We start from the raw sequence: 27,205 nt of genomic DNA on the forward strand, positions 1-27,205 counted from the left end.
CTCTTCCTCCTTTTTTTTTCATCCTCTACCCGAGGAGCTATGCACGAAGGAGGCATTTTTTTCCTTTTCCTCATTTTCTCTGTCAATTGGCAGTCGACAGGTGGCTTTGCCTAGCGGCCGAGCTATTGCTGCGTACAAAGTTTACCGTACGCAATGCACGATTGTCAGAAGCAGCCGGTGTATATGACTGGAGATCGCTGGCATACTGCACAACACGTGTGGAACATGCAGGCCTGACTGCCTCGATGCTGTGCAAGAGAGTTTCCACTGGACCTTAGCCCCTGGACTTCTATACACCAGGGCATGGTGGTAGTAGGTAGTACATGTCCCCTAAGAGATGACTCTGTGTACAGCGGTCACAGACCGTTGTACTGGATCGACCGCCTGACTGGTTTTCACACTGCCCCGACTGCAGCAGTAAGAAGAGAGCTATATATACTCCGTTCCAAGCTTCTAACGACCGTTTAATGCGCGGCAAGGTATGTGGCTGTGGGCGAGGCCTACGTATATACGGAGAGGCGATGGGTATCGATATACATAATCTGATTCACACCATCGCCCGAGCAAAGGAGTGTTTCGGTGAAATACACTGTAAGACCAAGCCAAGGACTGAATTTGTCCTAGCAAAAGCCTTAATGTCTGTTGCACGTGGGCTTCACCCTGTTTTCCTTAATGCTTGTTAACTGTGTGCTCACTGCTGGGGTTGTACACTGCTACTCTGGGTGAACTCAGCAAGCCCTTGCTGATAGGTAACAGCAAGGATTAAAAAAAAAAGCATTTCTCGAATATATACTCCGTAGGAATCCAGAGAGATACCTTAGTGATAGAGGAAGAAAACAAGGAAGAAAAAATATAGATAGCATGTCCTGGTTTCGATCCAGGGACCTCCGGGTTATGAGCCCGGCGCTCTTCCCCTGAGCTAACATGCTGGGTTGATGTAAGATCATTTGTTTTTTAGCACTATCAGCCTGCGTAAAATATCCGAGTATCTCAGTATCGTCTGCCCGAAGTTGGGATCGTGAATAACTTCCTAGATAGAGATACAAAGGCTGCGTAAAAAGGTTGCTATAGCTCCTCAGATGGCAGATGCCTACTGCCACCGACCTTGTCCGAGCAAGGGCCTGCGCCAAATTGCTAAGGAATGTACCGTTCGTGGGTATTACGCCATCTCTCGACCTCAACCTCGGTCCCGCATCTAGACTGAAGGTTCTCCGCTCCAACCGTTGCCTTCTCCGCTTCACTTTCCGGGGACGTTGCTCGTGCTAGGAATCAATTCTCTGCTCATTATTCCAAATAGCACCAGTATGGCTACTCGAACAGGTGCTCAGCTCATCGCGCGCACTCTGCGCGACCTCGGGGTCACTGTGATCTTCGGCATCGTCGGTATACCCGTCGTCGAGATTGCGGAGGAGGCCATTAACCTAGGCATACGTTTCGTGGCATTCCGAAACGAACAAGCCTGCAGTTATGCGGCCAGTGTATATGGATACATGACAGGACGGCCTGGAGTCTGTCTCGTTGTCGGAGGACCTGGTGTTCTCCATGCGTTGGCTGGGGTATGGTTGCCTATTCTTGTACTCGGATAAGACTAACATGGTATATGGTAGATTGGAAATTCTACCGCAAACAACTTCCCTCTTCTCGTGCTTGCTGGCTCAGCCGAGACGACTGCAGTCACTAAGGGTGCTTTCCAGGAATTGGATGCCATCTCCTTGCTGACGCCGCATACGAAGCTGGCCGTACGTGCATCGTCACTCGACTTTATACCTGGTGCGGTTAAGAATGCATACCGGACATGCTGGTATGGTCGTCCGGGGCCGACCTTCGTTGATCTACCCGCCGATATTATCCAAGGGAAGCTATCCCCAGAATATGCGCTACCACAACCAGAGGACGTGCTCGTCTCATCACCACCACGAGCGAGCGGCGATCCGTCCTTGATCTTGAGAGCTACTCAGCTGCTAAAGACAGCTAAGGCACCCCTGGTTATCATCGGCAAAGGCGCCGCATACGCGCGCGCAGAATCAGGCATCTGCCAACTCGTCGACCAAACCCAGATCCCCTTCCTACCCACGCCCATGGGCAAAGGCGTAATCCCCGACTCGCACCCTCTAAACGCATCCAGCGCGCGCAGCGCAGTCCTCAAACACGCAGACGTCGTACTCGTCCTAGGCGCACGCCTAAACTGGATCCTCCACTACGGCGAGCCCCCCAAATGGTTCCCCAAAGCTAAGATAATCCAAGTCGACATCTCCGCCGAAGAACTCGGCCGCAACGCCGCAGACTCCTCACTCGGAATCGTCGGCGACCTCTCCCTCATCGTCGACCAGCTCAATGCCTCCCTCTCAAACTGGAAGTACACACCCTCCGCACAATTCCCTCGACTCCTCGCCGACTCCGCCAAAAAGAACGAAGACAAAGCTCTCAAAGCGGCTCTCAAACCAACACCCCAAAACACACCCCTGACCTACCAACGAGCCTATCACATCATCAAAACAGCCCTCAACACCCTCACCCCACCCGAAGAAGGCAACATTGTGTACGTCTCCGAAGGCGCAAACACAATGGACATCTCCCGCTCCATCTTCCCCGTCTACCACCCGCGCCAGCGCCTCGACGCAGGCACATACGCAACCATGGGCGTTGGACTAGGCTACATCGTCGCCGCACACGAAGCATTCAATGCAATTCCCGCAGCGGATGGCACATTCAAGCCGAAGAAAATCGTCGCCTTCGAAGGCGACAGCGCATTCGGATTCAGCGCGATGGAAGTCGAGACGCTCGCGCGGTACCGCATCCCAGCGCTGGTCTTCGTAATCAATAACTCAGGAATCTATCACGGTGATAGCGTCTCAGGTGATGAGTGGAAAGTCTTACAAGATCAAACTGTAGGCAATGATACGAAGAGCGACGATAGCAAGAATGGAAAGGGGCTGCGGTCAACGAGTCTGCTGTATGAGACGAGGTATGAGATGCTGGCAAGCATGTGTGGCGGGAAGGGCTTCTTTGTGAGGAGTGAGGAGGAGCTGGAGAGGGCGACGATTGAGGGGTTCAAAAGTGAGACGGTCACTGTGGTGAATGTTATTGTTGAGCCCGGGATTGGCAAGGAGATTGGCTTTGCGTGGCAGAACCAGCCGAAGGGTGGGAGTGCGGGTGCAGGTGCAGGTGAGGAGAAGGCGAAGCTTTAAGCTTATATAGTGTTACATTGTTGTGTATTTGTGATATGATATATGAGCGACTGAACGGGATATATTATTGGGACTTTCTAACCAGCCGCTTGCTCATCGTAATGATATTCATGCCTCAAATACAGACACAGGCACAGGCACAGACAGACACCTATAAATACAATATCCCTACCCAAGTATGTATGTATGTACACGACAACCCTCCACTCCCTCGACCTCAACCTAGACCGTAATCAACATACTCGCATTCTTATACCAGCTCAGCAACGGATTCTCTCCGCTCCTCGTCTCCGTATCCTCGATATACGCCCACCTCCGCATGAAGTCCTCATGGCTCGCCACCTGCGTCAGCTTCCCCGTAACAGCGCGGTAGACGTCCTCGACGACATTGAAGTCTGTCGGGAAGAAGATATCAAAGTACCCCTGGTGCACCTATCGATGTGTAAGTGATTCGATTTCAAATCGGAGATGGGGATTAGAGATGAGGAAACATACAAAAGGAGTGGTAACGGGCACCGTCCGTCTCTTGTACCGGGTTTGTACGACTGGCGCATTGATCCCCTGCACGGCGTCCGGGAGGGTGCTGAAGTCGCTGGCTAGTAGCCTGTGGCCTGGGAAATATGTGTCGAGAATTTGAAAGAACTGCATGAGGCGGGTTGGGATGTATTCGGGGATTGTGAAGGGTTTCTGAAAGGGTAGGGCTCCGCGGATGGATCGGGTGAGTTTGGGCCCTAACGGGTGGGCGTAATCGCGGCGAGCTGCGGCTTGACGGACGCGCAGGAAGCGGGATGCTAGGGCGTCGAGTTCGGGGGAGTAAAACTCGTGGAATTCGCCGTCTTCGTCGATGAGGAGGCCGCCTTGGTGGGGGAGGCCAGTTTTGGTGTCGTAGCGGATGGCATCGTGGGCGAAGTTGTCGAAGACTTCGAGGGCGAGGAAGAAGCAGGGGGAGTGGACGTAGGTGTCCCATTCGAAGACGGATTTGTTGATGATCTCGACGTGGTCCAGGTGGCCTGCTGCGTTGATGGAATCCTTCAAGTTCTTCAGTTGCAGACCAGCTAGGGCCGGCGAGATTTCAATGATTCGGAACTTGGTTCGCTGGTAGACCTCGTAGTCGGTATCGCGGATGAAGTCGAGGATGTTGAGCATGAGCGTTCCGTTTCCTGCTCCCATCTCGTATATGATCAAGTCGTGGTACGGGTACTGCGTCAGCTTGTAATTCGACACCAGATATCGAGCAATGGTTTCCCCATAGTACGGCCGGAATAGCTCCGTCGGCGTATGCCACAGCTGCCGAGCCTCATCTGGATTCTTCTCATCTAGCAGATCTTCAAACTCTGTGTAGCGCTCCCCTAACAGCTGGTGGAAAGCCGGACCATCCTCGATATTATTAAAGTCGAACGGCTCCCCAGGGCTGAAGATGGTCGCGTGCTTGGAAAAGTAGCCGTAATGCGGATTATACAGGCTGTCTGATTACGCGAAGGGCAAGTCAGCCAGACGTCTCTAAGCAGCGAGCATAATATATAGAATGAATCTCACCATCAATAAACTCCCTCGTCAACATCTTCACCTGGCGTGGTCTGCTGCTTTTACCTCGCAGCTCCTGTGCTGCCACAAACGGGTACGTCTTCAACTCCTCGGTGATATCCTTGGGATAGTCCCCTCGCCTCGTCCAATTCATGCCATCGTCCTTCTTCTTGCGCTGAAACGGCGCCCGGCGCGTTATCGACCGGTATTGTTGACGGGGTCGGGAGAGTCGTAAGGTGTGCGACGAGGGCGACGGCCGCACGGACTGGCAGGCAGGATGGTGGAAGAGCTGCCGAAACAGCTGGTTGAGGAGAGGCGAGTCCATCACAGGCCGCAATCGTCAAGAAAGCAAAGGGAGAACTGGAAGAAGTGGAGGGAGAAGTTGGTTGCTGTCGGGTGGATTCTGAGCAGATGCGGGCGGAAATTCGGGTGGCCCGAGCTTTTCTCCATCTAGCACAGCTTCCGAGCTGCATCATTCCTCCAGCATAGCATCGACCTGGTCTTTGAATAGAATCTTTGTTTATATATCTATAGACGCGGACACTCATGAAGGACAATTCACATATCTACATCGGAAGCGCCTTTCTGGCTGGCGTTGTCCTCTCAATTGCTGTCAAGGACCTGTTCTATCCCGAGATTGAGGACCGCATTAGAGAGTACCGAGCTCGTCGACGACTCCAGTCCTCAGAATCAATTCAAGATGTCCATTCAGGGCTTGTTGCAAGGCATGGTCCTCCTGCCATTGTAGAAGGGATAGAGGGTTGCATAGGAAACACCCCCCTTTTGCGAATCAAGTCCCTGTCTGATGCGACCGGGTGCGAGATCCTTGCGAAGGCTGAAGTTCGTCTCAGAAAGCTGTGCACATATACAGGTTCAATATCTAACGGCTCTATAGTTTCTTAACGGAGCCGGGCAAAGCTCGAAAGACCGAGTGGCGCTTAGCATGATAGAAATCGTAAGTGCCCCCGCAAAGTACCTCGACGTCACTAACGTCCTCAGGCTGAGGAGAGAGGACTGTTGACTCCCCACTCAGGCGATACAGTCTACGAAGGAACGTCTGGATCAACAGGTATCTCATTGGCTACGCTGGCCAGAGCAAAGGGCTACCTCGCGCACATGTAAGCCCTCCATGCAACACGAGCAGACTCCAATTGACCTGCAAACAGTTGTATGCCATCAGACCAGGCAATTGAGAAATCCAACCTCCTGCTCAAGCTAGGCGCAATAGTCGACCGTGTCCCTCCAGCACCAATCGTGGAAAAAGACAACTTTGTCAACCGGGCTCGGGCTCTCGCACAAGCTCACACGCTGTCCTCCGCACCCGAGTCATCACCAGGAACTCCATCACGTCACGGAAGAGGGTACTTCGCCGACCAATTCGAAAACGAGGCAAACTGGCGAGCCCATTATGACGGCACTGGGCCGGAGATCTACGCCCAGTGCGATGGTCGTCTTGATGCTATTGTTGCAGGAGCCGGCACTGGAGGCACCATCTCTGGCGTGGCGCTATTCCTCAAACCAAAGTTACCCAACTTGACTGTCGTATTGGCCGACCCTCAAGGCAGCGGGCTGTACAATCGAGTCCGATATGGAGTCATGTTTGATCCAAAGGAAAAGGAAGGGACGCGCCGGCGAAGGCAGGTTGACACGATCGTGGAGGGCATTGGGATCAATCGTGTGACGGCGAACTTTGAAGCTGGGCGGGAGCTTGTTGACGATGCCGTGAGAGTAACGGATGCACAGGCTTTGGCAATGGCTCGGTGGCTTGTTGAGAAGGATGGTATTTTTGCTGGAAGCAGCAGTGCTGTCAACTGTAAGTTCTAATACAGTATCATGTTGGGAGCCATGATTGACCCTTGCTATAGGCTTTGCTGCCGTCAAGACAGCATTGAAACTCGGACCAGGCCACAGGATCGTTACAATGCTGTCTGACTCGGGCTCAAGACATCTCTCCCGGTTCTGGGCCAAGGCTGGCGATGTTGGGGGTGCGGTTGACACCAAGCTGGAGGATGTTTTGAACGCGACGGAGGAGCAGTGATTGGCTAGCCTCGTTGTTCTGCATTCGAACCCAGACAATATCTCGGTGTTATGGAAACTGGTCTATTCACTCTTTGCGAGGATTAAGCTAGATTTTCCGCGCGACCATTAATGCAACGAGATAAGAGCCGGGTCCTCCTGTCCGTGCTTGCGATTTCTCAGCAAAGCGCTCGACTATCATAACGCTACTACATAGTGCAGACTTCACAGCCCGTTGAATCGCCACTGAGGACAGGACGCCAGGCCTCTCACATGCTAGTTCGTCCGCTCTGCTGACACGCTACGAGGACGGGCCCTCTTGTGGGTGGCCAACGTTGCCGGTTGCCCAAATTTGCAATAACTTGAACTCGATTTCCGCGTGCAACCGCCCTGGAAACTCAGCACGGATCTCAGACCAAGTCAGTCCCGGTTGGTCCTTTAGTTTCTGCAATCCCTCGAGTTCGTCTTTTGACCAGGGTCTGGACAATGGAGGGGGGTTCGATTGTCGAGCATTCCAATGAACATGGTGCCACGATCTCACGTTGGCAAGCTTCTTCTGCGGAAAGCGGTCCATGATCCCCTTCCAATCCAATCCTTGAAAATGCTTTGACTGAATCATGAGTTTAGCTTCATCTGGATCTAGAGGGTGCGTCGTGCGTTTGTTGCTTGTAGGAGTCAATTCGTGGTTTGATCCTTGACCCTCCTTCCCATCGAGCCCAGTTTTTAGTATATTAGCCGGACGAACAGAAGATTTGGCTGTAAATGTGGCGCCGGAAGCCTGCTCTGTAGCAGGGCTACCAGTGACCGAGTCTAGTTGCCTCTTCAGTTGTATGAGATCATGTTGGGAGTCTGCAGGATCAGAGAGCACAGCCCTCAGATGCGTGACATAACCTTCTTGGGAAAATGTCATTTTGCAGTAACTGCATGTATTTTTCGTACCACTTGCCGAGAAAGGGCCCTTGCGCTTCTCCCTGATGTAGATGGCCCGCTTGGGGGTAGGAGATGGCTCGTAGGCCTCCTGTAGCGGATCGTCGGATTCGCTTCCATCTGGAGCATCAGCAAAGGACCAGTCGCAGACGACAGGGCTGGAATGATGCTTTTTCTGTTTCTTCGGGCTGTCCTTTTGCTTCCTCCTTTTCACGAGATCCGTGTTCCGCGTTGATGACCGCGGGAGGGCCCAGAGGGAGCCCGCCCCAGGTGGGGATTGAGAACGTACTGTACTGATGGCAGGTTTTGGTCTAGATCGACTTAGCTGATGCGCTGGGGTTGAGAACTTTGCAGTGATCTCAGGAACACGCCAAATTGGGTCCACAGTCTCATCGAGTGTCTCATTATGTTCGGCCTGAGATTGGTTGAATCCTTCGGGCACTGGATTTGCTTTTTCGGAGGTGGCCTCGCCCGTCCCAACTTCCTGGGAGCGCGTATCCTGGATGCATAGTGCAGTGTCCAACAAAGAATCTAGGCTTGACCTGTCGTCTTCAGCCTCCGATGCACTCCCATCCTCGTCACCATCGAGAGTTTCGCGCCGGTTCTCGGGGAGAAGCTGTGATAGTATGGATGTCACTCTTCTACGGCCGGGGTGGTCGCCGTTCTCTTCTCGGACGCCATCGTCGGATTCCCGCTTGTGAGGGCGTCCTCTCAGGGGATCTCCTTCTGTGTTTTCTGGTTGTTCATTTGACCGATCCTGGGAATCTGGATCATCCGACAACCAGTCCCCAATGTCACCCAGTGCCTCGGGGTTTCTCCCCTCCTCCAATGCATGAAGATGCCCGTTATTCACGAGTATGTCCCCTGTCTGAAGATCGATTTCGTCCCCGACATCTGTAAAGTCCCGACCGTACTTTTCAAAGATACCCTCGAAGATGGATTTCAGGCGCAGGTCGTTTTGAGCACGTGCTTCGTGTAAGTCAACGTCGCTAGGTTCGTCGTCGCCCTCTGGTGAAGGGGACAGCCTCTTCCTTTTCGATGGGCCTTCCATATTCTTAGACAATGGCGATTTAGTGGTCAGAATGAAGTAGCGGAGTGGGGAGGAGTGACCGGCGCGCGAACGAGAGATGGATCTAAGGCAAGCTAGAATTGATGCAGCAGTTGTAGCATAAAAAGCGGTATTCGATAGCAATTCAGAGCACAATCACAGATCAAAGATTTCAGTCAAGTAGTGCTCCGAGGTATCTGTTTGCAACAAAGCGGCGCAGACAAGGTACGGTAGCTGAAGCGAGAGAAGCAACCACAATCCTATGCGAGTGGCAGGACAATGATGAAGTCATTGACTGGCTTTCATTCTGGGAGTAAAAGATGCAGCGATTTCTGATTATGCGTAAGAAGCAGCATTATTATTGTTGTTCGTCCAACACAACAACAAAATAACCTTTGGAGGTTTGTCAAAGCAAAGGCGGACACCAAAAACATTGTCGGCGGCTTTCCGCATGACGTTCTCTCCCGACCTCCTCCTAACCCATCAACACATCAACAGCTTCACCATCTCCCTCCACCCTCTGTTATGCCACCAGAATGACTAGAGCACCGCTTCTAAAAACTATCAGCCAACATGCAGTGCCAGAAGTGTCGCACCCCGCTAAAGCTGGACGGCTCACTCGAGTCCCTTAATCCAGCTGCCTTTGACTTGCTTATCGGTACACCACTTCTCTACCGATACTGGTTTTTATGATGGAAGCTGACCGGATTGCGCTGTAATTCCAGGCTCAACAGGGAAGACTGTCCCGGAATACTCTACGAGCTCCTCTCGCCTATCATACCCTCAAGAACGCCGAGACCTCTACGATCGAGCTTCCAAAAATGCAACGTCACCGGTATATCGACGATCGATTACGGCACCCCGTCACGGCGGCGGCGGTTTCACCACGCCATCAGGGCTAGGGCGAGGCGATAGTGGTAATATGTCGTTTGTTATGCTCACAGAGTCCCAAGTCGGCGCCCCGCATACGGCCGGAGTGAATAGCGATAGCCAATCGCCGAAGGGCAATCGGACTTCGAACATGCAGAGCGATGAGCACGGCGCAGAGAATGGGTCCTTTGCAGAGCAGGTTGAGCGCACGAGCCGTCTATTCGAGATTATATCCTCTCGTTCTGATATTGATCATCCGATCTGCACCGAATGCACAGAGATGCTAGTGGAAGGCCTGCAGCAGCGGCTAGGGGAAGCTACGAAGGAGCGGGATGCATACATCACATTTCTACGGAACCTGAATTCGTCTGTTCCGACGCAGGAGGAAACAGAGGCAGCTGAGCAGTCCCTGAAGGATACACTGGCGGCCGAAGAGGCAGCCTTTGCGGAGCTCGTTGCGCTGGAAAAGGAGACATCAGCCTTGGACGAGGAGATTGCACAATTGGAAGAGGAGTCTCGGCAGCTAGATTCTGAGGAGGAAAAGTTTTGGCGCGATCGAAATGCCTTCTCTTTGGTCCTTGCTGATTTCCAGAATGAGCGGGATGCGCTGAACATGAAATTTGACCATGATTCTAGGCAGCTGGAAAGGCTGCAGCGGACCAATGTCTACAACGATGCCTTTTGTATTGGCCACGATGGGTACTTTGGGACCATCAACAGTCTCCGTCTGGGACGGCTGGCTAACCCTTCGGTGGAATGGCCTGAAATCAATGCCGCCTGGGGCCAGGCCGCGCTGTTGCTCGCTACCATTGCTGACAAGCTGAATTTCCAGTTTCAGGGTTACCGGATAAAGCCGATGGGATCGATGTCCAAAATCGATAAAATCGAGTATCCACGACCATCGCCGGCGCAGTCGACGGTCGCTGGTGGCAATGCGACACTTTCAGGGGCCCCGAAGGTCACCAGCCTTGAATTGTTTTCTTCAGGAGACCTACCGCTTCATATTCCCTGGCTTCACCGCCGGTTCGATGCAGGAATGGTGGCCTTTCTGGATTGTCTGCGTCAACTGGGTGAGTTTGTGGAGAATACGCCAGCCACCATACGCTCCAATCGCCGAGACCAGGCTGGTGCCGTTGTACCCGGACTGAAACTGCCATACCCTATTAAACGGGACAAGATTGGCGATGCCAGTATCAAGCTTGGGTTCAACCAGAACGACGAGGCCTGGACGCGTGCCTGCAAGTATACCTTGACATGTTGCAAATTCCTGTTGGCGCATGCTAGCAACGTTTCTAGCGCAGGCTCGACCAATTCAGCCGCCGTCGCAGCGGCAGCCGTTGCTGCAGGAGAGCACGCTAGACTGGCGACAGCCAGCCCTTCCCAGAAATAGAGCTCAAGTAGCATGAGATCGCAGATGTCATCTCACACGGGCCACCTCATATTTCCCCGTTCTGGCGTTCGGCATGGGTGCTAAACCGTTTTCGGGATCGTTGAATTTGACCCGTTGACCAGTTTCGTACAAGTGTATACCTAATCCCTATAATTCCCTCCAACCAGGAAACTTGTCTTAGACCGCAGGTCCATCACTCAGTGTATCTTGTCCGCGCAAGCTCACAAAGTACCACTCGCGTCGCCCTTGCGTATTGCCTCGCTTGGCAGACACAATGGCATGGTGTCTGCTGGTTCGTTCCTTGCCTTGCCTGCGCGACTGCAATATTGGTTATCACCGACACCAGCGCGCCGCACTAGCCGGAGGACCATGAGCCAGCCTATGACGATGGTTTCTTTTCTTTTTCCTTTTTTGCGCCCCGCGAGAATGCGACCTCATGCCGGAGAATCTTGCTTTAACGGAGAAGGGGATGATAGGATGATGATCCCCTCTTCGGGACTTACATACTGACGCCCAATTCGAAATCAATCAACAGTAACCAAGAAGCCGGATCTTGAGGGTACTCCGTACTTCCAATCCCGAAGCTCGCCCCTGCGGTTCTTCTTGTCGTCTTGGCTTGAGTTGATAAACAAAGAACAACAACCGGCGGCGGGAGATCATCATTTTAGGTGGCCTAGAATCGAACCACCGTCCTGTAAGCGATGGTAATGATCTGTCGGTCACTGGTTGCCGGGGCCCAGCCTGTTCCCCTTGATACACCGAGCTTGGTATGGTGACGAAGACGCCTCGTCTTGGAGTTGTTGGCTCGCATCATCCCACGCTCATGGTCGCCTTTCCCGCCAGGATCCTGCAGTGCTCGTTCCATTGTTTTGGGGCCCTCAGAAAAAGGAAACAAAAGGCACGGGAGAGGCGATGGGGCTTGCGGCAGGGGAACAAAGAAACGCAACAAAGGAGTCAATAATGCAGCCACGCTACCGTGGCTATTCGAGCATTCTACGAACCCACCCCGTCGGGTCTAGTCTCCTGACACCGTCATACTCTGCTCCGGATTCCGGACTTCGCATACGCTACTGACTAGGACGTCGAGTCGTCGACTGAGTCTGACAAAAAAACACATCCATTTCCGGCGATGTTGATCCTACACGTCAACCAGGAATGTTTCGGCCCGCTCCCGGCCACACGAGGCACCCTGTCTCTTGGTCTCTTCGTTTCTCCATCCTCTTTGTTGGAATCATCCATCCTTGCTAGTTCGTGTCGCCCTGAGGCTGTGACTTGTGACATCTCAGTTCTCAGCCGTCTCACCCACCGTCGGCGGTCCTTATCCGTGACTCTGAGTCTGGCATGCATCGGGGGTCAACATTCCGCGGCGAATCACATTCCTGAGCGGGTGTTTAGGATCAGCACCGAGATGGAATCAGCAGCACATGAACAAGTCAAGTCTGAGTAGCGAGCCGCCCTCCGCGTGAAACTGGGATAATTGAGGCTGCGCAGGAGGTCATCTGTAAGCTAGTTGCATCTCGGCTACCATTGTTCTCGTCAAGTCGTACTTTTGTCAAAATTAGCCCTCATCTCGATGTTGTACCCCCGTAGCGAGTAGGGTATCCTACCACTCCCCATGTGAGAAGTAGTGAAGCACAGAGTAAACAAGAGGAATAACGGTACTGTATACTCTGGACCCTGTGTCACTTATTCAGTTTCAACGTTGAAAGCAAGGGGGGAAACCCCTTTCGCACGAGGCCACTCATCTTAGACATGCATATCGCATTGTAGCACCTGTGTCTCTCCACCACGCCACGCCATGACATCCAACATCCAACTTCCAAGTCCCTTCTCAACCCCATCTTCTAGAACTAGAATCAGCCTCCAAGGAATTTCAATCCATGCACATGCAGCGTCGCGCCAGTCTTAGACACGCAATGCACTATTGCACATCCATAGTCTCATTCTCAGTCTCACCTCTTTCCAACCAGACACCTCTTTTCCCATCCTAACCTCCACCGTACCGTAAAACCAAAAGATCTCCTGCACAGCACGAACCTCGAGCAAAACTAGGGTAGCGAAGAAGGCACCCGATAGGCCACTATCTCTTCCTCCTCCATCTCCTACAGCACCGTCCGTGCAGACTCAAAACTCAAACTCCCTGAAGACTAAGTAGTAAGTACTAAGTGCTCCGTCACCAACCTTAAGCACGCAGATCCACGCCACCCCTTGCGCCTCATCGGCTGGATCCAGATACGCCCTCGAACTCGACCATTCACGGTGACTCGTTAACGGATCTCGATGAGAGGGTGCTCCACTCGTGGTTTGCAGGTCGTTAATGGTTATGCTAGTGACTAGTTTAGCTTGGTTGCGAGTGGGAGTGTGACAGGTCATGTTGGCTAAGCCTACTGTAGATTCATGATTGAGTTGAACTACTGTAGATTAGATCCACTTCAATGGATTCCATAACTTGCTACTACTGCTACTACTGTATGAGTATGTACGCCCCAGGGGCCAGGGCCAGGGCACGTTCTTTGGCTCGGATGGAGGACGGACAGATAGATGTATCAACTATGAAGGCTGGATTTGTTTTTCATGTTTCTGTGAGCATAGGCTGAGAGAGCGGCAGAGCTAGGCAAGATGCGGAGGTTGTGTTAGAGCTATTTGACTTGGAGTCCACGGCTGGACTGCCACTGGATGCCGGGCCTGAGGGGGGAGGGAGGGACGGGATGGATGATGGAGTACTACGCAGAGAGGCGAGTGGATGCTGTTTCTGGTTCTGTTTCTGATTCTGGGGAAGGTCGGTCTAGTCTGGAATCTAGAACTTTGGGATGGAGATGCTTTTTTTGACGACACTTGTTTCTGATGTTGACCGCTATCTACTGTACGGAGTACTATACGGGATACGATATAGGTTGAGATGAAGTGGCAGGCGACGGTCTCGGAAATATGGAACATCGGTCTGTTTCTGTATACAGAGTACGCAGTCTTCAACCGTCGATACTATGAGGACTACGTACAAACCACCAAGGCAAGCGCGGTAGGCGACAACAGCTACAGTAAGGGTCCACAATGGCATCACAGAGTCGATCGACGGGAAGCAAGCCGGTTGGTTTATGCTCTTGGATATTGGGCATGTGCAACCTGACTCGGAGTGGTTCTCTGTACTGTAGGATCTATGCAGTGAGCCTCCGATATGAAATATAACTGATGGATGGAAGAAACAGCAATGTTAGGAGTACCTTGGACCGGATGCAGGAGAGCCTATCCGGAGGTGTCAGGAAGCAAGACTGCGGATTGGTTGAGGAGGCAGGCTGTGAGAAAAGGGCGACGTGGCGGGATGGAGACGATGGTCTTTTTTCTGCCTCGCAAGTGGAACTTTTGCAGTAGTAGTAGCTAGTAATGCTATCGGACTAGTGGACACTGGAGAGTCAAGTGCAGCGGTAACGGTCCGGATGGGGCGGCATACAGCTTGTTGATGTCTGTTGTTGAGTAGTAGTGATGTGTTGGACCTCACGACCTCACCATGAAACTGCCAGACTGTCACCGTCATTGCGGGCCGAAGTTTCCTCTCTTTTTCTGTCTGTTTAATTGAATGGTCGAGGAAAAAAAAAGGAAAAGGGATTCGACAATTTTCTATAGGACCAAAGGGTCGGATTGGCGCCACTGGGCTTGAGTCGAAGCTCAGGCCTCTTTTTCGCTTCGTCAAGAGCAACCTTCCGCGAAGGAAAAAAATGTATCTCACCGATCAGCCACGCCGTTGGAAATTCCTCATGATACACTCGCCAGTCTAATAATTGCATTCCTTGAACAAGACCGGCCGAAAGCAAATCAGACACCTCGGATTCCAGGCTGTGGAGACGCAGAATGGCGGATAGTCCGGACCCGACCAGATTGACACTGACAGGCATGGCGATGAGGAGCCGCAGGAACAAAGTCAACGTCAACGGTGCCTAACCTTCCTCCCAGTCTAACCCAACCTGTGACTGAGGAGTTGTCCTCCACTGCCTCCAGGGCTAAGACCTTCAGACTACGGAGTACTCCATCACGGACGCGGGTAGGCTGGAGCCGGTCCTGCTCCTCACGTTGGTACTCTGACATTGTCGCTCTCCAGGGCCAAAGTACATTCTGTACTCCAGTCTCGAGGTACTTCAGCCTGCAGTAGTACATCGAGTCATCGAACCCGGAGGCCAGGATCGCATCGTCCGATCCCTGTCAATATCAAGGACGCTGTCAGACCAGATGGGGGCAAAAAGAAAACAACAAAAAGCTGCACCCCCATAATTGGAAGGAAGAAAAAGCAAAGCGAGATCAGGGCGATGGGAATCTCCGTATTGACCGGGCTAGCGAGATCGTTAACTGCGCTACTAAGCTTGGGATGGCAGGAGTTGCACCTGCAGAAATGGCGCACGCCGGGGCTCCTGCACGGTTGGTCGGAGATCATAATATTTACCTTAATCAGGTCGCCCACAGGACGCGCGGGTTGGGTTTCTAGTTGACACCCTCGTCGCCATCCAGAGAAGTTTCCCTTTTTCCCATGAGTTTGTTTGGAGGTGTCGTTTCGCATACTGATTTGTTTGCAACTAGATGCGTCGGGTTGTCCTCCCCCCAACCCCATGCCGAGGCGAAAAGAAGTACGAAGAATGGGAACAAAAGTACACACAGACCTCTTGCGGCAGAGCTGTGATTGGGTCGGGGAAGCATGGATACGCTCTCCAGCAGCAAGTCGCTCCAAAAGGTAGCGGCACTAGTCAGACGCTATCCAGTCCACTCTTGGGTACTTTGTCTAGCGCCCGTCCTTGACTTGTTTCCGGCGGCGAAAGGCGAACCACCCGGTTGCCTGTAGAAGTACGGTCGTGTGTCTGGGAGGCAGCTTGTCCATCTGTCAGGTTGGGCTTGTTTCAGCAGGAATGTTTTAATCGCAAATTCCAAAATAAATGATCGAAAACAGACGGGATGAGAAACAAAAAAGGAAACAAGGAAAAAAAAGGAAGCAAGAAGGCTGAATTCCATACATGCATAGCTCTGGTTGATATTATTATTGACAGCGAAGGATTTAACTTGTCGACTTTATACTCCTACTAATCCTTCCCTGAATCTCTACTAACCTAACAGTATTTTAATATTAATCGAGTCGCTTCTTCCGACGACATCATCGCGATAAAACTACCTACCTCCTACCTACCTAACAACCCTTTGCGTCTGCTCCCTCAACTCTGCGCTCGCTTGCTGCTTGCTACTTCTGCTACTACTGCTGCTGCTGCTCTGACCACCTCGACAACGCTCTGGCTCTCTTACGAAGTACATAAGATTTGTCTCTTGCCCTTCTTCCTTCTCAATCTCACACCACTACCTACCTACTCTACTCTCTCCACCCCACACCCTCGATCTGAACCACCGTCTCTCTCAGTCTCTCCGACACGCACTCTCTCTCGTGTCTCAGTGCCGGCCTCGGTCTCGTGAGATCGACTGTCTCCAACCCCAGACTATGACTGCTGCCAGTCCACCATCTCTGTGGTGTTCATGATGGAAGGTTCCATCCCTTCGTCCTCTAGTTTCTCAACTCCCACGCCCACCTCATCTTCCTCTCCCGCCGCCTCCCACGTATTTCGCCCTCGCAGATCAGAGGACTGGAACAGATACCGTCCGGTCATTGAGCAACTTTATCGCGATGATCAACTAAAGCTTCGAGACGTCAAAAGAATCATGGAGCGCGAACATAAATTTGTCGCCTCGTTCGTGCTCCTTTCTTTTCCTTTCCTTTCCTTCAGCCCCTCCTCACAGCTCCCCGTCCCCAAACAGGTCACTTGTTTGCTACTGCACCAACTCCCCCAACTACTACTTTCACTCGTATTGCTTGCTTTTTACCCCCCCAAATTTCTCATCCCTTGGATACTTTCCATCACAAGTCACTTGTCAGATCACAAGGGTCTAACCGTCCTATAGGGAGAAACAATATAAAGATCGACTGGCCGCTTGGAATATTCGCAAGAACATCAAGGCCAAGGAGATTAGCATTATGGTTCGAAAGCAGCGAAAGAGGGCCGCCAAAGGCAAGCAAACCGTCTTTCGAGTCGCCGGCCAAAAGGTCGACCACAAGCGCATTGCACGCTTCGTTCGCCGATACGGACCCAACGTCGACAGCAGCGAGCCTCGTCCGACAGAGCCCCTCCGCGACAGTCCTGAGCCAGGTATGCCCTCACTTGTCTGTTCTACTGCTGCAGCTGTTGACGATCGACCCAGCAACACCCTCAGATATGAGCTACTATACCCCACCACCAGACGAGAGAGCGCTCACTCTCTCCCCTAATCCGGATAATCATCATTCATGTGAGACCCCCCATTTATATCGTTCTTCAGCACCTCAATGCATACCACACATGTTAGAGTTGACATTAATGGAGTTTCACCCAGACGATAACTTAGATTCCCTCCCCGACTCTGAAATGGACGAAACAAAATCCCCTTCAAGCACTTTCAGCCCGGCCTCGACCTATGATAGCCTGACCGCCTTTGAGACGCTTCCGCCCGTTGCAGAGGGCACGCCTGCTTTCGGTGATCTAGGTCTTTTCCAAAAGAAAATGGAGTTTCTCGGTGAGAAACTTGACAAAGATAGCGCCCGATTCTTTGCGGTTGATGAGTCTCGATACCCACATAATTGACTCTGGGACTGTTAACGACCCGGAGAAACCGCCAAAACACGAATCGTCATCTACTTCCTGGTATAAATAATGGGTACTGGCGACATGCACGGCACGAGCCGCCCCCTCTCAATGATTGAAGGCCACGGTCATGTCATCATCGATCTGCTTCTGGTACCGCACTGTAATGCTACCATTTCTTGGAGTTTCTTACTCTGGTGCTTGTGTTGTTTTGCTCTATATTCTCTGTTTCGCTGTTTACCATTCCAGAATGTGTTGATTATAGATCATGTATGGGCTTGATTGTCTGGCCGGATGTAGGATGGAGTTTCTGAGCAGGAGAACAAAAAGATGATGTGACGAAACGAAGATGGGACTGTTGGTCAACATCGACCTGGTCCAGATGATACCCTTTTCTATCTAATGTTCTTGGTTATAGTATACTTTTCGCTTTCCACAGAGCCACCACTGTTACCTCGAGCCAAGAGCTACTGGCTGGTTCAGATCGCAAGGTAGATCACATTACGCCATTCTGCGTCCGCCTTCCTCCTCTGTCTCTCCGTCGTTATCTCCGTTATCCGTATACGCAGTGACGCACCAGCCGGCAAGCCCGCCTACATCGGGTACCAATAACGGATCCATAACCGGCCTAGACAGGTCAGGTCAGATCAGATCAGGTCAAGGCCCATCGATCTCATGGAGATCAACACCCCTTGATGCCTGAAGGAATGACGGGCCCACCAGTCTGGACCCGAATTGCTTTTTCTCATGGACCCCCTTGGGGGGCCGGAACGAGGATCCGAATCCCAGTTGCAGATTACAGCACATCAAGACCTTACACATCCCGCGATGCGCGATGCAGCCAGCATCGAGGGGGATTGGCGCCGCCGCCTCGATCTGAAAAGCCACAACCTTGTTACGTCTAATATCATCTCCCAATAAACAACGAACCGGCCAACTTCCAAGTCAACAGACCCACAATCTTCCAGGCTTTTTTCTCCTAGCCTCACGCCCCTCGACCCTATCAATGGCTGTCATTACCCCGGTCAACGATCGACTTCTGCTATCCACACTCCCGATTCCGACCGCAGGCTGCCACGCTAGATCGGGCAACAGGGCAACAAACCGGTTCGAACCCCCAGGGCAGCCTATCGGATAGTCGGATCAGGCAATCCTTCAACAAGAGTCAAGACTCAAGACAAGCACGGACCAGCGGTCTAGCGGACTAGATGGGTGATCAACAGGTAACAGACAACCTAAAATACCTGCCCTGGCCTAAGTCATAAACGGGGGCCGGGAGATCGCTGTCGTGGGGTTGGGCTTGGAAAACAAATCCAAATCGAGGTCAACGACTGAAGTTACAGGCGATCTCGCACTTCCGCTCCTTAACCGGGCACCAGGAGATGTTTGAACTGAAGTTATCGACAATTTGAACGGGACCCGAACCAAACCAAACCAAACGAACCCCAACAAGAAAATCGACCAGATCTACAGGGGAGCTACCTTCTCCTGTACTGTACCTATGAGCAGTGTACACTACATACAGGCACTACCTCGACCAGCCCAACCGGCCAGACCTGCGTTACTCAATTGCAGCTATAGCTGCATCATGCAACAAGCACTCAGTAAAACCCCGAATTAGCGTCCCACCCTGGGGTTCCATGCCTCAACTTACCACGACACCAACACGTTGTGATCTCTCCGGATAGTCGCACAAGCGCACAGAACACCAGGAAGTCTAGAGAAACCTACGTACCTACGTAGCTTCCCATTCGCGAGCGCCGAACAATGGGGGATACAATCTGTCACGAGTCACGACATCACCATCAGCAAGCAGCAGCGCAGTTATAACTAACTATCAGCATGCGGGGAAAACCAAGAATAAACAAACGCAAAGTCAAACAAAGTTACCAGGAAGCCAAATACAGAAGCAAGAAAAAGCAACTCCCAATTGCTGTGGCCGCACTCGCAGACTCATGGTTGCAATTGCTTCATGAATTCCAAATAAGATAACCTACTCGGAGTACGGGTACATCGTACGAGAGTCTGGAAAGTTAAACTCGCTATCGCCTCGGACGGATACACGATTCGTCCGGTGCGAGCGACAGCGGCAGCGATGGACATCGGCATGGGCGTGCACACTGCACACTGCAGACAGGGACGGGGGATATAGAATCCGGCGCGAATCGGACGCCACAAGTTTCCCATTCCATGGGGGTGGATCGGGGTCGACCAGGCCCCAGGGAGTCGGGAGCCGGGAGTCAGGGAGTGACCAGTGACCACCGACCAGGGATCAGGGACGGAAAAGAAAGCATGGGAAAGAAGGAGGAGCACAAGAAGAATGGAATCGGATGATCTGAATCGGGTTTGACAGTAGACAATTAACCTCCAGGAGGAGGTTAAGTTGGCGCTAGAGTCAATAGCGGAGTGCCCAGCCCAAGAGCCGGATCGAGAATTCGTGATTTCTAATCATCAGTAACATGGTTCAGTGTAGGTTTTAAACTGATGATTGACGGATCTTGTTTCATCTAGAGATTATTCGGCGGGCTCGATCGGGGATGAACAGGGATGGAGCTGGACTGGAGGGATGGTGTTTGTTGTACAAAGATTTGGAATATAGCTTTGCTTTGCTTTGCTTCGCGTCGCATCGCATCGCAGCGCGTCAGTTGAACTAAATAAAATAAACATTATTATCCAGAATGTAAATCACACTCCTCTTCAACTTCATGGAAGTCATGAAGTTGAGTCCTTCCAACTCAATTGAAATGACACCATAACCCCCTCCATTGCAACGCATACCAAGAGATTGGGGGCTGTAAGCAATGCGCCGGCATCTGCAAGATGATGTCGTTCGCCACTTTGCTCGTCGATACTCGATTGAGTTATTGCCTTGCGAGTTGGTTTATCCCGTGGGTTATATTAAGAGGCGAGGATTGAGATTAGGCGTGCTGATTGTGTTGTGGTATAGCTACTCTGGCTTGTTGGTGGAAACTGAAAGTGAGAGGGGAAGGAAAGCGAAAGCCTACTGTAAGTAAGACAAAGGCATTGTGCGGTGCAGGACTCCCTAGGCCAAACTAACTCCTCGGTTTGAAGAAGAGAACACAGGACCGACATGATTAAAGGGTAGTAACTATGACTATGACTATGGCTATAGCCCAAGAGAATCGATCCTTGAATTCTCTCGTTTCTAGCTCCCACCTTCCATTAGCCGCAATACCTGACAAGAGCTTGATAGACCTATGAGGAGAATCCAACTGATACCTAGAAATGGATTAAGAAGCGAGACGTGGAGTCGAATGCTGGACTCCCTTAGAATGGAGCCTCAATGAAGCGGCTCTCGGAGATGACATCTGGATTGAAGAGGCTCCGAGTATGCTCATTAGACATGAGTAAAAACTGTCGAGAACTCCGTAGTCTTGCTGTTGGATACTCGGTAAAACATATAAACTGGGATAGAAAGCCGGTACAGCAAGAGAGAGCGAGATGAACCAATGGAATCAGCTCTGTTGATAAATCACAAAATAAGGCACCCCTCCGATATTAATTCAAAGCCACCATCCGGCCGAGGCTGACAGGTTGATGGAAGAAGATTCATGGCTGACAGGAGGAACAAGACTCAAGACTCAAGAGGCTGTGTTTCATCTTCATCTAATATTATCTCGCAGTCTACTCTTCGTTCCAGCAACCTGGAACTACACGAGAGCTAAGTCTCCTGTACAGCCTCAACACGAGCTGAGCCCTGTCACCAACAACCGACAACCGACATGCTTATCACCACTCACCATTCACCAACAACCGCCAACCACCAAACGAACAAGACTCGCAAACAAGCTAGCCCACAAGGCCAGCGAAAGGCTGAAATAAAATGATCCGCCTCAGAATCTCCAGATGGAGCCAGAGCTGACAGCTGTGAGTGGCCCGTCACCCGTGCGATCCTCCGAAATCCTGCGCATCCAGGCTTAGAGGGATTCTTCTAGTCCTGCTCGACGAGCCTCTAGCGAGACTGCTCATGCGATTTGCTCTGCAAGTCCAGCCACAAACTTGCCCTTAATAACTGGCCTGCAGCTGCTCTGCGCGGTCGCTGGCCGTCTGTCTGTCTTTTCATCCTGTTCTGTTCCTCTCTTGCTTCGTTGACTGCTCGAGACAGACAGCGACTGCGATATGTCGGCGACGATGTATCGATATCTCGCCAGCTTACTCCCTCTGGCCCTGCTGCCTCTAGCACGGGCCCAAACCGTCCAGGATCTATGGAACTCGCCCGACTACCCGGACTACACGACAAACTACACGGCCGGTGAGACCGTCGAGATCAGCTGGGAGCGCGCCCTCGCAACGCAGTTCCAGTTCTTCTGCGAGGAGTGCGATATCAGCGGCGTCGATCTCTGGGTTACTGCGTCGGATTATTCAAGTCGGCTCGCAGGTATTTCCTCATCTCCATCTCCATTCTCATCTCCTAGAAGCAAGCAGTACTAACCCCATCCAGCCGGCATCAACGTCAACACCACCCTCTCCTACGACTGGGACATCGACCTCTCCGACAGCGACGTCGAAGCAAACATCGACTGGACCTTCCGGTTCCTCCCCGCCGATGCCCCCTGGGGCTCCGGCAGCCAGGAGATCTCCTCCGCGAAATTTAACCTCCTCACGCGCCCCGAGACGCCCTCTCCCACGCCCACCCCAACCTCATCAACCACATCAACAACCACGACATCAACGAACGGCCCAACAGCCACAGACGACCCCACAACCACCCCGACCCCGGACCCCGATCCCGCCTCAGGCTCAGACGACGGCCTCTCCACCGGCGCCAAAGCCGGCATCGGCGTCGGCGTCTCCGCAGGCGCACTCATCCTCATCGCCCTGGCATTCCTCCTCTGGCGGCGCTTCCGCGCGCTGCCACCCAAGGCCGGCGCCGCTGCCGGAGGCCCGTACAACAATCTGCAGCATGCGCCGCCGAGCGATGGCGGGAGCCACTATGTGCAGGGGCAGGGGTATTATGCGCCGCCGCCGGTGGTAGACAAGAACAAGGTGGCGCCGGTGCCGCTGTCGGAGTTGCAGGGGGGGTATAATGTCAGGGAGCTGGATGCGGGGGTTGATGCGCAGCGGCCGCCGGCGGAGTTGGATGGGGGGTTTACAAGGAGGTAGTTGGACGGCCGGATTCGATCGAAGCCGAGATCGAGAGCTCAACTCGCATGAAACGTCGAACTCTAGACCGAGTGTAGATTCAAAATCTTATGGTGAGATGTGAAGCCCATTATGCGATACACCACCTGCATGTTTATACCTTTTGGTTACTTTTCTGTACGAAGACCATCGGATTATGTTTTCTGTTTGTTTATTCATGTTGATATCCGAGCCTTATATAGCTAATACTGTTTGTTTTCTCTCTCTATCGCTCTCTCTATATCTGGACTACACGGATTTTCTCGTCCTCAAACCCGACAGACCACAGCCCGGAGCCCCGTGCTCGATCATCCCCAGCAGCAGCAGATCAGCACACCACGCGCGACGAGGCCCAATTGAACGAGCTTCTACTGTTGTTTTCGAGTTCTCGAGCTACAGAGGATGTAGCATCAAGCAACCGAGCCTCAACCGAGAGTAGAATAGAATACGAAGCTTGGAAAGATTTTCAATTTTCCCCATCCTCCTCTCCAGACTGCAGACCTTCCAACAGTCCAGCCGGACCAGCCCAGATTCCAGAACTTCCAACGGGCCAACAACGGGCACTCCACTGCTACGACAATGAGAATCCCATTCCCCTCTGAATTCGAGAGTCGAGACCCTGGAATGCCAGAAGTAAGGTTGTCGGTTGTCCATCCATGACTCCATCCTATCCACATTTCCGCCCCCAAAGCTCAAGCCCACTCCTCCCTCCCGAGTCCTCTGTCCTCGTGATCGCAATGACATGACATGTTCGAATTCCCCACGCAAGATGCAACTCGCAGCTCGACTCAGCTCAACTCGCAACCTCAGCCCCAACTCCCAAACCCAGCTCAGTCCCTTGAAGACTGAAAGTTGAAGTCAACCCCCAACCTGGCAACTCCAGTGCAAGAATACCTACCTAAATATTAATGATAAATCAAGGAACACAACCTTAGCCGCGGCGCTAAACCCATAGTCCGCAAGTCCCCGACAGCGCTCACGGTCGAGCCAATCAGATCTTTCTGGGTAGGGCGATCGGCTTGGTTGTTTTCAGCTGGCGGGCGGAGGCGGGCGAGCGAGCGGGCGCGATGCTTTGCTGATTCTGGATTCTGATTTCTCAATTTGGAAGGGGGGTCCGTTTCAACTCACTGTTGAGCCTTGACTCTTGAGAGTCGAGACTGGCAGGGACTACTACTGACTCGAGAAACTGGGCCGGGGGCTTTCCCAATACCAACAGACCCCAGTTCTGAGTTAGTATACTCCGTACCCTGTCTAGACTCTGGACTCTACGGCGCACTCGAAGGATGTGCCCTTTTTACCCCGTGGAGGAATTCTGGATCGATAACTTCCAAGTAGCGTACAAGGCTTAAGCAAGTCTCACTTGTGAACCCGGTACTTCGTACTACGGAGTACCCTACCCAACATGAAGTACCTGTCCAACTCCCGAGTGCTGTACTGTACTGTACTGTACCTCCAATACTCCTACTTCTGGTAACTAACTAGTACCTACCTACCTATACTCATGGACATACACCGAGACATGTGACTCCAGAACCAGCGAGAGGGTAGGTAGGTAGTCACTTAGGTATAATCCTCCATATTCATAGCTCCAGGTACTATATACAGAGTACTAGTACATGAGTATACACTTGCAGTTTGGTCCCAACTGCCGTCCGGGTACCTACGGCTATAACAGCGTCAGAAACTAGCACCCAAGCAATGCAATCTGATGCAAATGCACCATTCAAACCAGAAGGAATTGTCGGCCATGGACCCTTACCTCACCTCAGGCCCCCTGGGTGGGAGTTTGTATATATACTAAGCCTACAGGTATGTAGATAGCCTCCAGCTGGAGGGCTAGTGGTTGGCGCTCTCCTTGTGTCTGGACTCTGTGGGGATGTTGTCCAGAGAGAATAGATGGATGGATATAGCCACGGCAGGGCTTGGTGTACTAGATTTCTTCAGGTTATATATTATATAATTATGAAGATAAGTCCTCCGTACCGGAGTGGGTTTTTGGTGCGTGCAAATGGCGGTAGTTAATTACGGACTGCAAATTACGGACTGCAGACTACGGACCAACTACCGGGACTGACTGCGGTTGTGACGTACTGGTTACTTCGTTGAATATGTACTGAGTAGTTACTGCTAGACCTTGCGCGATCAGATCAGATCTCATCTGATCTCAACTATCTACCTTGCAAAGGACTTTGAATCCGGGAATAGAGAGCATGACGGATCCTTGTTAGTTGAATATGGATGTGGGATTTTGGATACCTTTCCTATATTCATAGCTCGTGAATCATAAGGAAGGACAGGACCTTGATAGATATTGTTTACCTAAATCTACATACAAACCACCGCTGAGATTCGGAATACGGCCTACGTGAAACAGCTCGCGTCTGAAATTTCTCTTCTATCGTTCGTTCAGGATGGATATTATGCTTTTGGATGAATGATATACTGTATCTAGCATGGATATCACATGAAGCGTAACAAAAACAACCTAAGAGATAAAATGATAAAGACATGAAAAAAATCCTGTACAGTCGCTGAACCAAGAATAAGACAAAAGTAAGAAGATATATTGATCGGAAAGAAGTGGCTTGACTTGAACGTGGTAGCTGATACTGTACTCCGAATCATAACAGTAAACCATGCCACGTCTGTCGTGTACATCCTCAGGGGACAATGAGGATCGGAGGTGAGGGATGATGATGTTGAGGATTTGCGGGTAGACGGTCACATTATGAATAGAAAGCACTCTTCTGGAAACTCTCGGAAGAAATATCGCCCATCTTGCCCTTAAGCTCAGGCTTCTGCATCTGCACGAGAGGGACTTCGGAAGCCTGCGTCATTGTGTTACTGCGGCTGCCCGCCTCGCTCCCCGACGTGATCGCCTGCTGCGGCCTCCGCTGGATCGTCTCCAGGTACGGGCCCGGAAGGTATCCGACGCGGCCATCTCGAGCACGGCACCGCCACCACTCCGATGCGTTGCCCATGGGATCTGACTTGCTCAACACGGCGACAATGTCACCTTTAGCTACAGCTAAATCAATGCCATTGGACTCCTGAGACTCGGGTGTGTAGTCGTAGAGCACGCGGCAGAAATCGAGCTTGGAGGGGTCCAAGGCGTTTTGTGCGGGTTCGCCGTTCGAGAGAGCCATCTTCTGACGCTGTTCTTCTTGCGAGCGCGCAAGGGCTTTAATGAGTTTGCCCATCAGATACGGGAGACCGAAGAGCGCGACAAGGAACATCAGGAAGGGTTTCCGGGATGGCCGTGGAGGGGCAGGGGAGCCATCTGGAAGCGAAGAGCGACCGCCCATGAAAGCCGCAAACGCAGCAGGAGTAAGCGCGGTAGCATCTGCTGGCGGTGGACGGCCCGTAATCTTCGCAATCAGCGTCCTGAACCAGCGGATTATTGTGAAAATGCCCAAGGCCGAGCCGAGGGTGTTGCGCAGGTTTCCAAACTGCTCAGCAACGGAAACCATGGCTGTATCCGTTAGTCCCTATCTTCTTGAAGGGGGATAAACGGAACTCACCAAAAAAAGAACTATGCGTCGCCATGTAAGTACTCTCCAGCATCTGTGCAAACCCCCCAAACGCCCCCACAATACTCTCAATCATCTGAAACGTCGCCTGCGTGCTCTGGCTGAAGGAATTCGTCAAACTGTTCGGGTCGTTGGGATCTCCCGGCATGCCGCCGCCATACATCCCCCCGTAACCACCCATACCCCCGTACATCCCTCCATACCCGCCCATGCCACCGTACATCGAGCCCATCCCGCCGAATCGCGAATACGGCGACGAATAACTGCCGTAGCCGCCGTACCCCCCATAAGGAGAGGACCCTAGCCGTGACGCTCCATATGGCGAATAATTCGACGCATTTTGGTTCGCAACGGTGCTGAGTGTGCTGGGTCGAGAGGGTAGAGAGGGGGCGGTTGTGCTTGTGGAGGTCGCCGCGGTCGGAGCAGCCGAAGGTGTAGTTGTTGCGGTCATCGCGGTCGAGGCGGTCGCGGGCGCTGATACAGCAGTGGCTGGAGAGTGTTAAAAAAGTTGCTTCAAAGAGATCCAGTATTTGAGAGAGGCAAAGGATATATGTCACTTACCAGTAGTAGCGCCGGCTCTCTCCCAGGGCTTGGGTGGCGAAACAGACGCCATGGAATCGCGATCGAAAATTCAGTGCCGCATGAGAGGGCTGTCGGAATGCACGAAACCTGCCCCCGGCGTGTGTTTCAGAGCCCTTGAGAGCGAGAAATCGATGGAAAGGGAATCTGGGGATAGAACGTGGGGAGGGAGGTGATGGCAGTGACTGAGGCGTGTGACAAAGAGGAACAGAGCGGTGGAGAAAACGAGGTTGGAGTTGGAGGCATGTGGCCGGAAATGCCGAGGCCCCGAGGACCCTCACTTGCCGACGGTGACGCCGCTGTCAACAGTTACTACATTGCAGTTTCTACCGATGCTCTTGTATACTCCC

The 27,205-nt window shown here is 52.3% G+C and overlaps 10 protein-coding genes and 1 non-coding gene across 11 annotated transcripts in view; 6 read left to right on the forward strand and 5 right to left on the reverse strand.

Annotated features, from left to right (window-relative positions):
* BJY04DRAFT_206290 (indolepyruvate decarboxylase family protein) overlaps positions 1-3,188 on the forward strand; it is a gene marked incomplete at both ends in the record, with an annotated part of 5,884 nt that extends 2,696 nt beyond the window's left edge. Inside the window, 3 exons of the mRNA XM_073713694.1 lie at positions 169-179; positions 1,298-1,556; positions 1,608-3,188. Coding sequence (XP_073573543.1) covers positions 169-179; positions 1,298-1,556; positions 1,608-3,188 — 1,851 coding nt within the window. The remainder of the gene's footprint in view (positions 1-168; positions 180-1,297; positions 1,557-1,607) is intronic.
* Positions 858-929, reverse strand: BJY04DRAFT_t51. The gene has a single exon. It is a non-coding gene; the product is annotated as a tRNA-Met (tRNA).
* An 86-nt stretch (positions 3,189-3,274) lies between the features above and the next one.
* On the reverse strand, positions 3,275-5,209 carry BJY04DRAFT_184240 (class I SAM-dependent methyltransferase). Its single transcript, XM_073710581.1, has 3 exons — positions 4,725-5,209; positions 3,684-4,654; positions 3,275-3,620 (listed from the first exon to the last, which is right to left on the reverse strand). Exons 1-3 carry the CDS (start codon positions 5,035-5,037, stop codon positions 3,411-3,413), a joined length of 1,494 nt encoding a protein of 497 aa, XP_073573544.1. The 5' UTR covers positions 5,038-5,209; the 3' UTR covers positions 3,275-3,410.
* On the forward strand, positions 5,134-6,826 carry BJY04DRAFT_23433 (putative cysteine synthase). The gene is made up of 5 exons (XM_073719976.1): positions 5,134-5,552; positions 5,608-5,667; positions 5,712-5,830; positions 5,879-6,525; positions 6,578-6,826. The coding sequence occupies exons 1-5, from the start codon at positions 5,259-5,261 to the stop codon at positions 6,748-6,750; spliced, it is 1,293 nt and encodes a 430-aa protein (XP_073573545.1). The 5' UTR covers positions 5,134-5,258; the 3' UTR covers positions 6,751-6,826.
* A 1-nt stretch (position 6,827) lies between these two features.
* BJY04DRAFT_23458 (Myb-like DNA-binding domain protein) lies at positions 6,828-9,166 on the reverse strand. The gene has a single exon (XM_073719977.1). It carries the CDS (start codon positions 8,704-8,706, stop codon positions 7,030-7,032), a length of 1,677 nt encoding a protein of 558 aa, XP_073573546.1. The 5' UTR covers positions 8,707-9,166; the 3' UTR covers positions 6,828-7,029.
* On the forward strand, positions 8,992-11,103 carry BJY04DRAFT_23411 (beclin 1). The gene is made up of 2 exons (XM_073719975.1): positions 8,992-9,361; positions 9,429-11,103. Exons 1-2 carry the CDS (start codon positions 9,277-9,279, stop codon positions 10,961-10,963), a joined length of 1,620 nt encoding a protein of 539 aa, XP_073573547.1. The 5' UTR covers positions 8,992-9,276; the 3' UTR covers positions 10,964-11,103.
* A 4,117-nt stretch (positions 11,104-15,220) lies between these two features.
* Positions 15,221-15,975, reverse strand: BJY04DRAFT_184257 (uncharacterized protein; the record flags this gene model as incomplete). The annotated part of the gene is made up of 1 exon (XM_073710582.1): positions 15,221-15,975. A coding segment is annotated over one exon (243 nt), but the record flags the coding sequence as incomplete, so codon positions are not given.
* Positions 15,976-16,065: 90 nt separating this feature from the next.
* BJY04DRAFT_23537 (Clr5 domain-containing protein) lies at positions 16,066-17,952 on the forward strand. The gene is made up of 4 exons (XM_073719978.1): positions 16,066-16,677; positions 16,889-17,133; positions 17,186-17,272; positions 17,357-17,952. The coding sequence occupies exons 1-4, from the start codon at positions 16,466-16,468 to the stop codon at positions 17,602-17,604; spliced, it is 792 nt and encodes a 263-aa protein (XP_073573549.1). The 5' UTR covers positions 16,066-16,465; the 3' UTR covers positions 17,605-17,952.
* A 2,424-nt stretch (positions 17,953-20,376) lies between these two features.
* On the forward strand, positions 20,377-21,201 carry BJY04DRAFT_184260 (uncharacterized protein). Its single transcript, XM_073710583.1, has one exon. It carries the CDS (start codon positions 20,406-20,408, stop codon positions 20,616-20,618), a length of 213 nt encoding a protein of 70 aa, XP_073573550.1. The 5' UTR covers positions 20,377-20,405; the 3' UTR covers positions 20,619-21,201.
* Positions 21,202-21,272: 71 nt separating this feature from the next.
* Positions 21,273-22,955, forward strand: BJY04DRAFT_184262 (uncharacterized protein). Its single transcript, XM_073710584.1, has 3 exons — positions 21,273-21,492; positions 21,561-22,003; positions 22,067-22,955. The coding sequence occupies exons 2-3, from the start codon at positions 21,745-21,747 to the stop codon at positions 22,726-22,728; spliced, it is 921 nt and encodes a 306-aa protein (XP_073573551.1). The 5' UTR covers positions 21,273-21,492; positions 21,561-21,744; the 3' UTR covers positions 22,729-22,955.
* Positions 22,956-25,137: 2,182 nt separating this feature from the next.
* Positions 25,138-27,142, reverse strand: pex13 (peroxin PEX13). The gene is made up of 3 exons (XM_073710585.1): positions 26,838-27,142; positions 26,268-26,765; positions 25,138-26,218 (listed from the first exon to the last, which is right to left on the reverse strand). The coding sequence occupies exons 1-3, from the start codon at positions 26,887-26,889 to the stop codon at positions 25,473-25,475; spliced, it is 1,296 nt and encodes a 431-aa protein (XP_073573552.1). The 5' UTR covers positions 26,890-27,142; the 3' UTR covers positions 25,138-25,472.
* Between the last annotated feature and the right edge of the window lie 63 nt (positions 27,143-27,205).

This window comes from Aspergillus karnatakaensis (assembly GCF_047715665.1).
Source record: "Aspergillus karnatakaensis strain CBS 102800 unplaced genomic scaffold BJY04scaffold_13, whole genome shotgun sequence".
Classification (NCBI taxonomy): domain Eukaryota; kingdom Fungi; phylum Ascomycota; class Eurotiomycetes; order Eurotiales; family Aspergillaceae; genus Aspergillus; species Aspergillus karnatakaensis.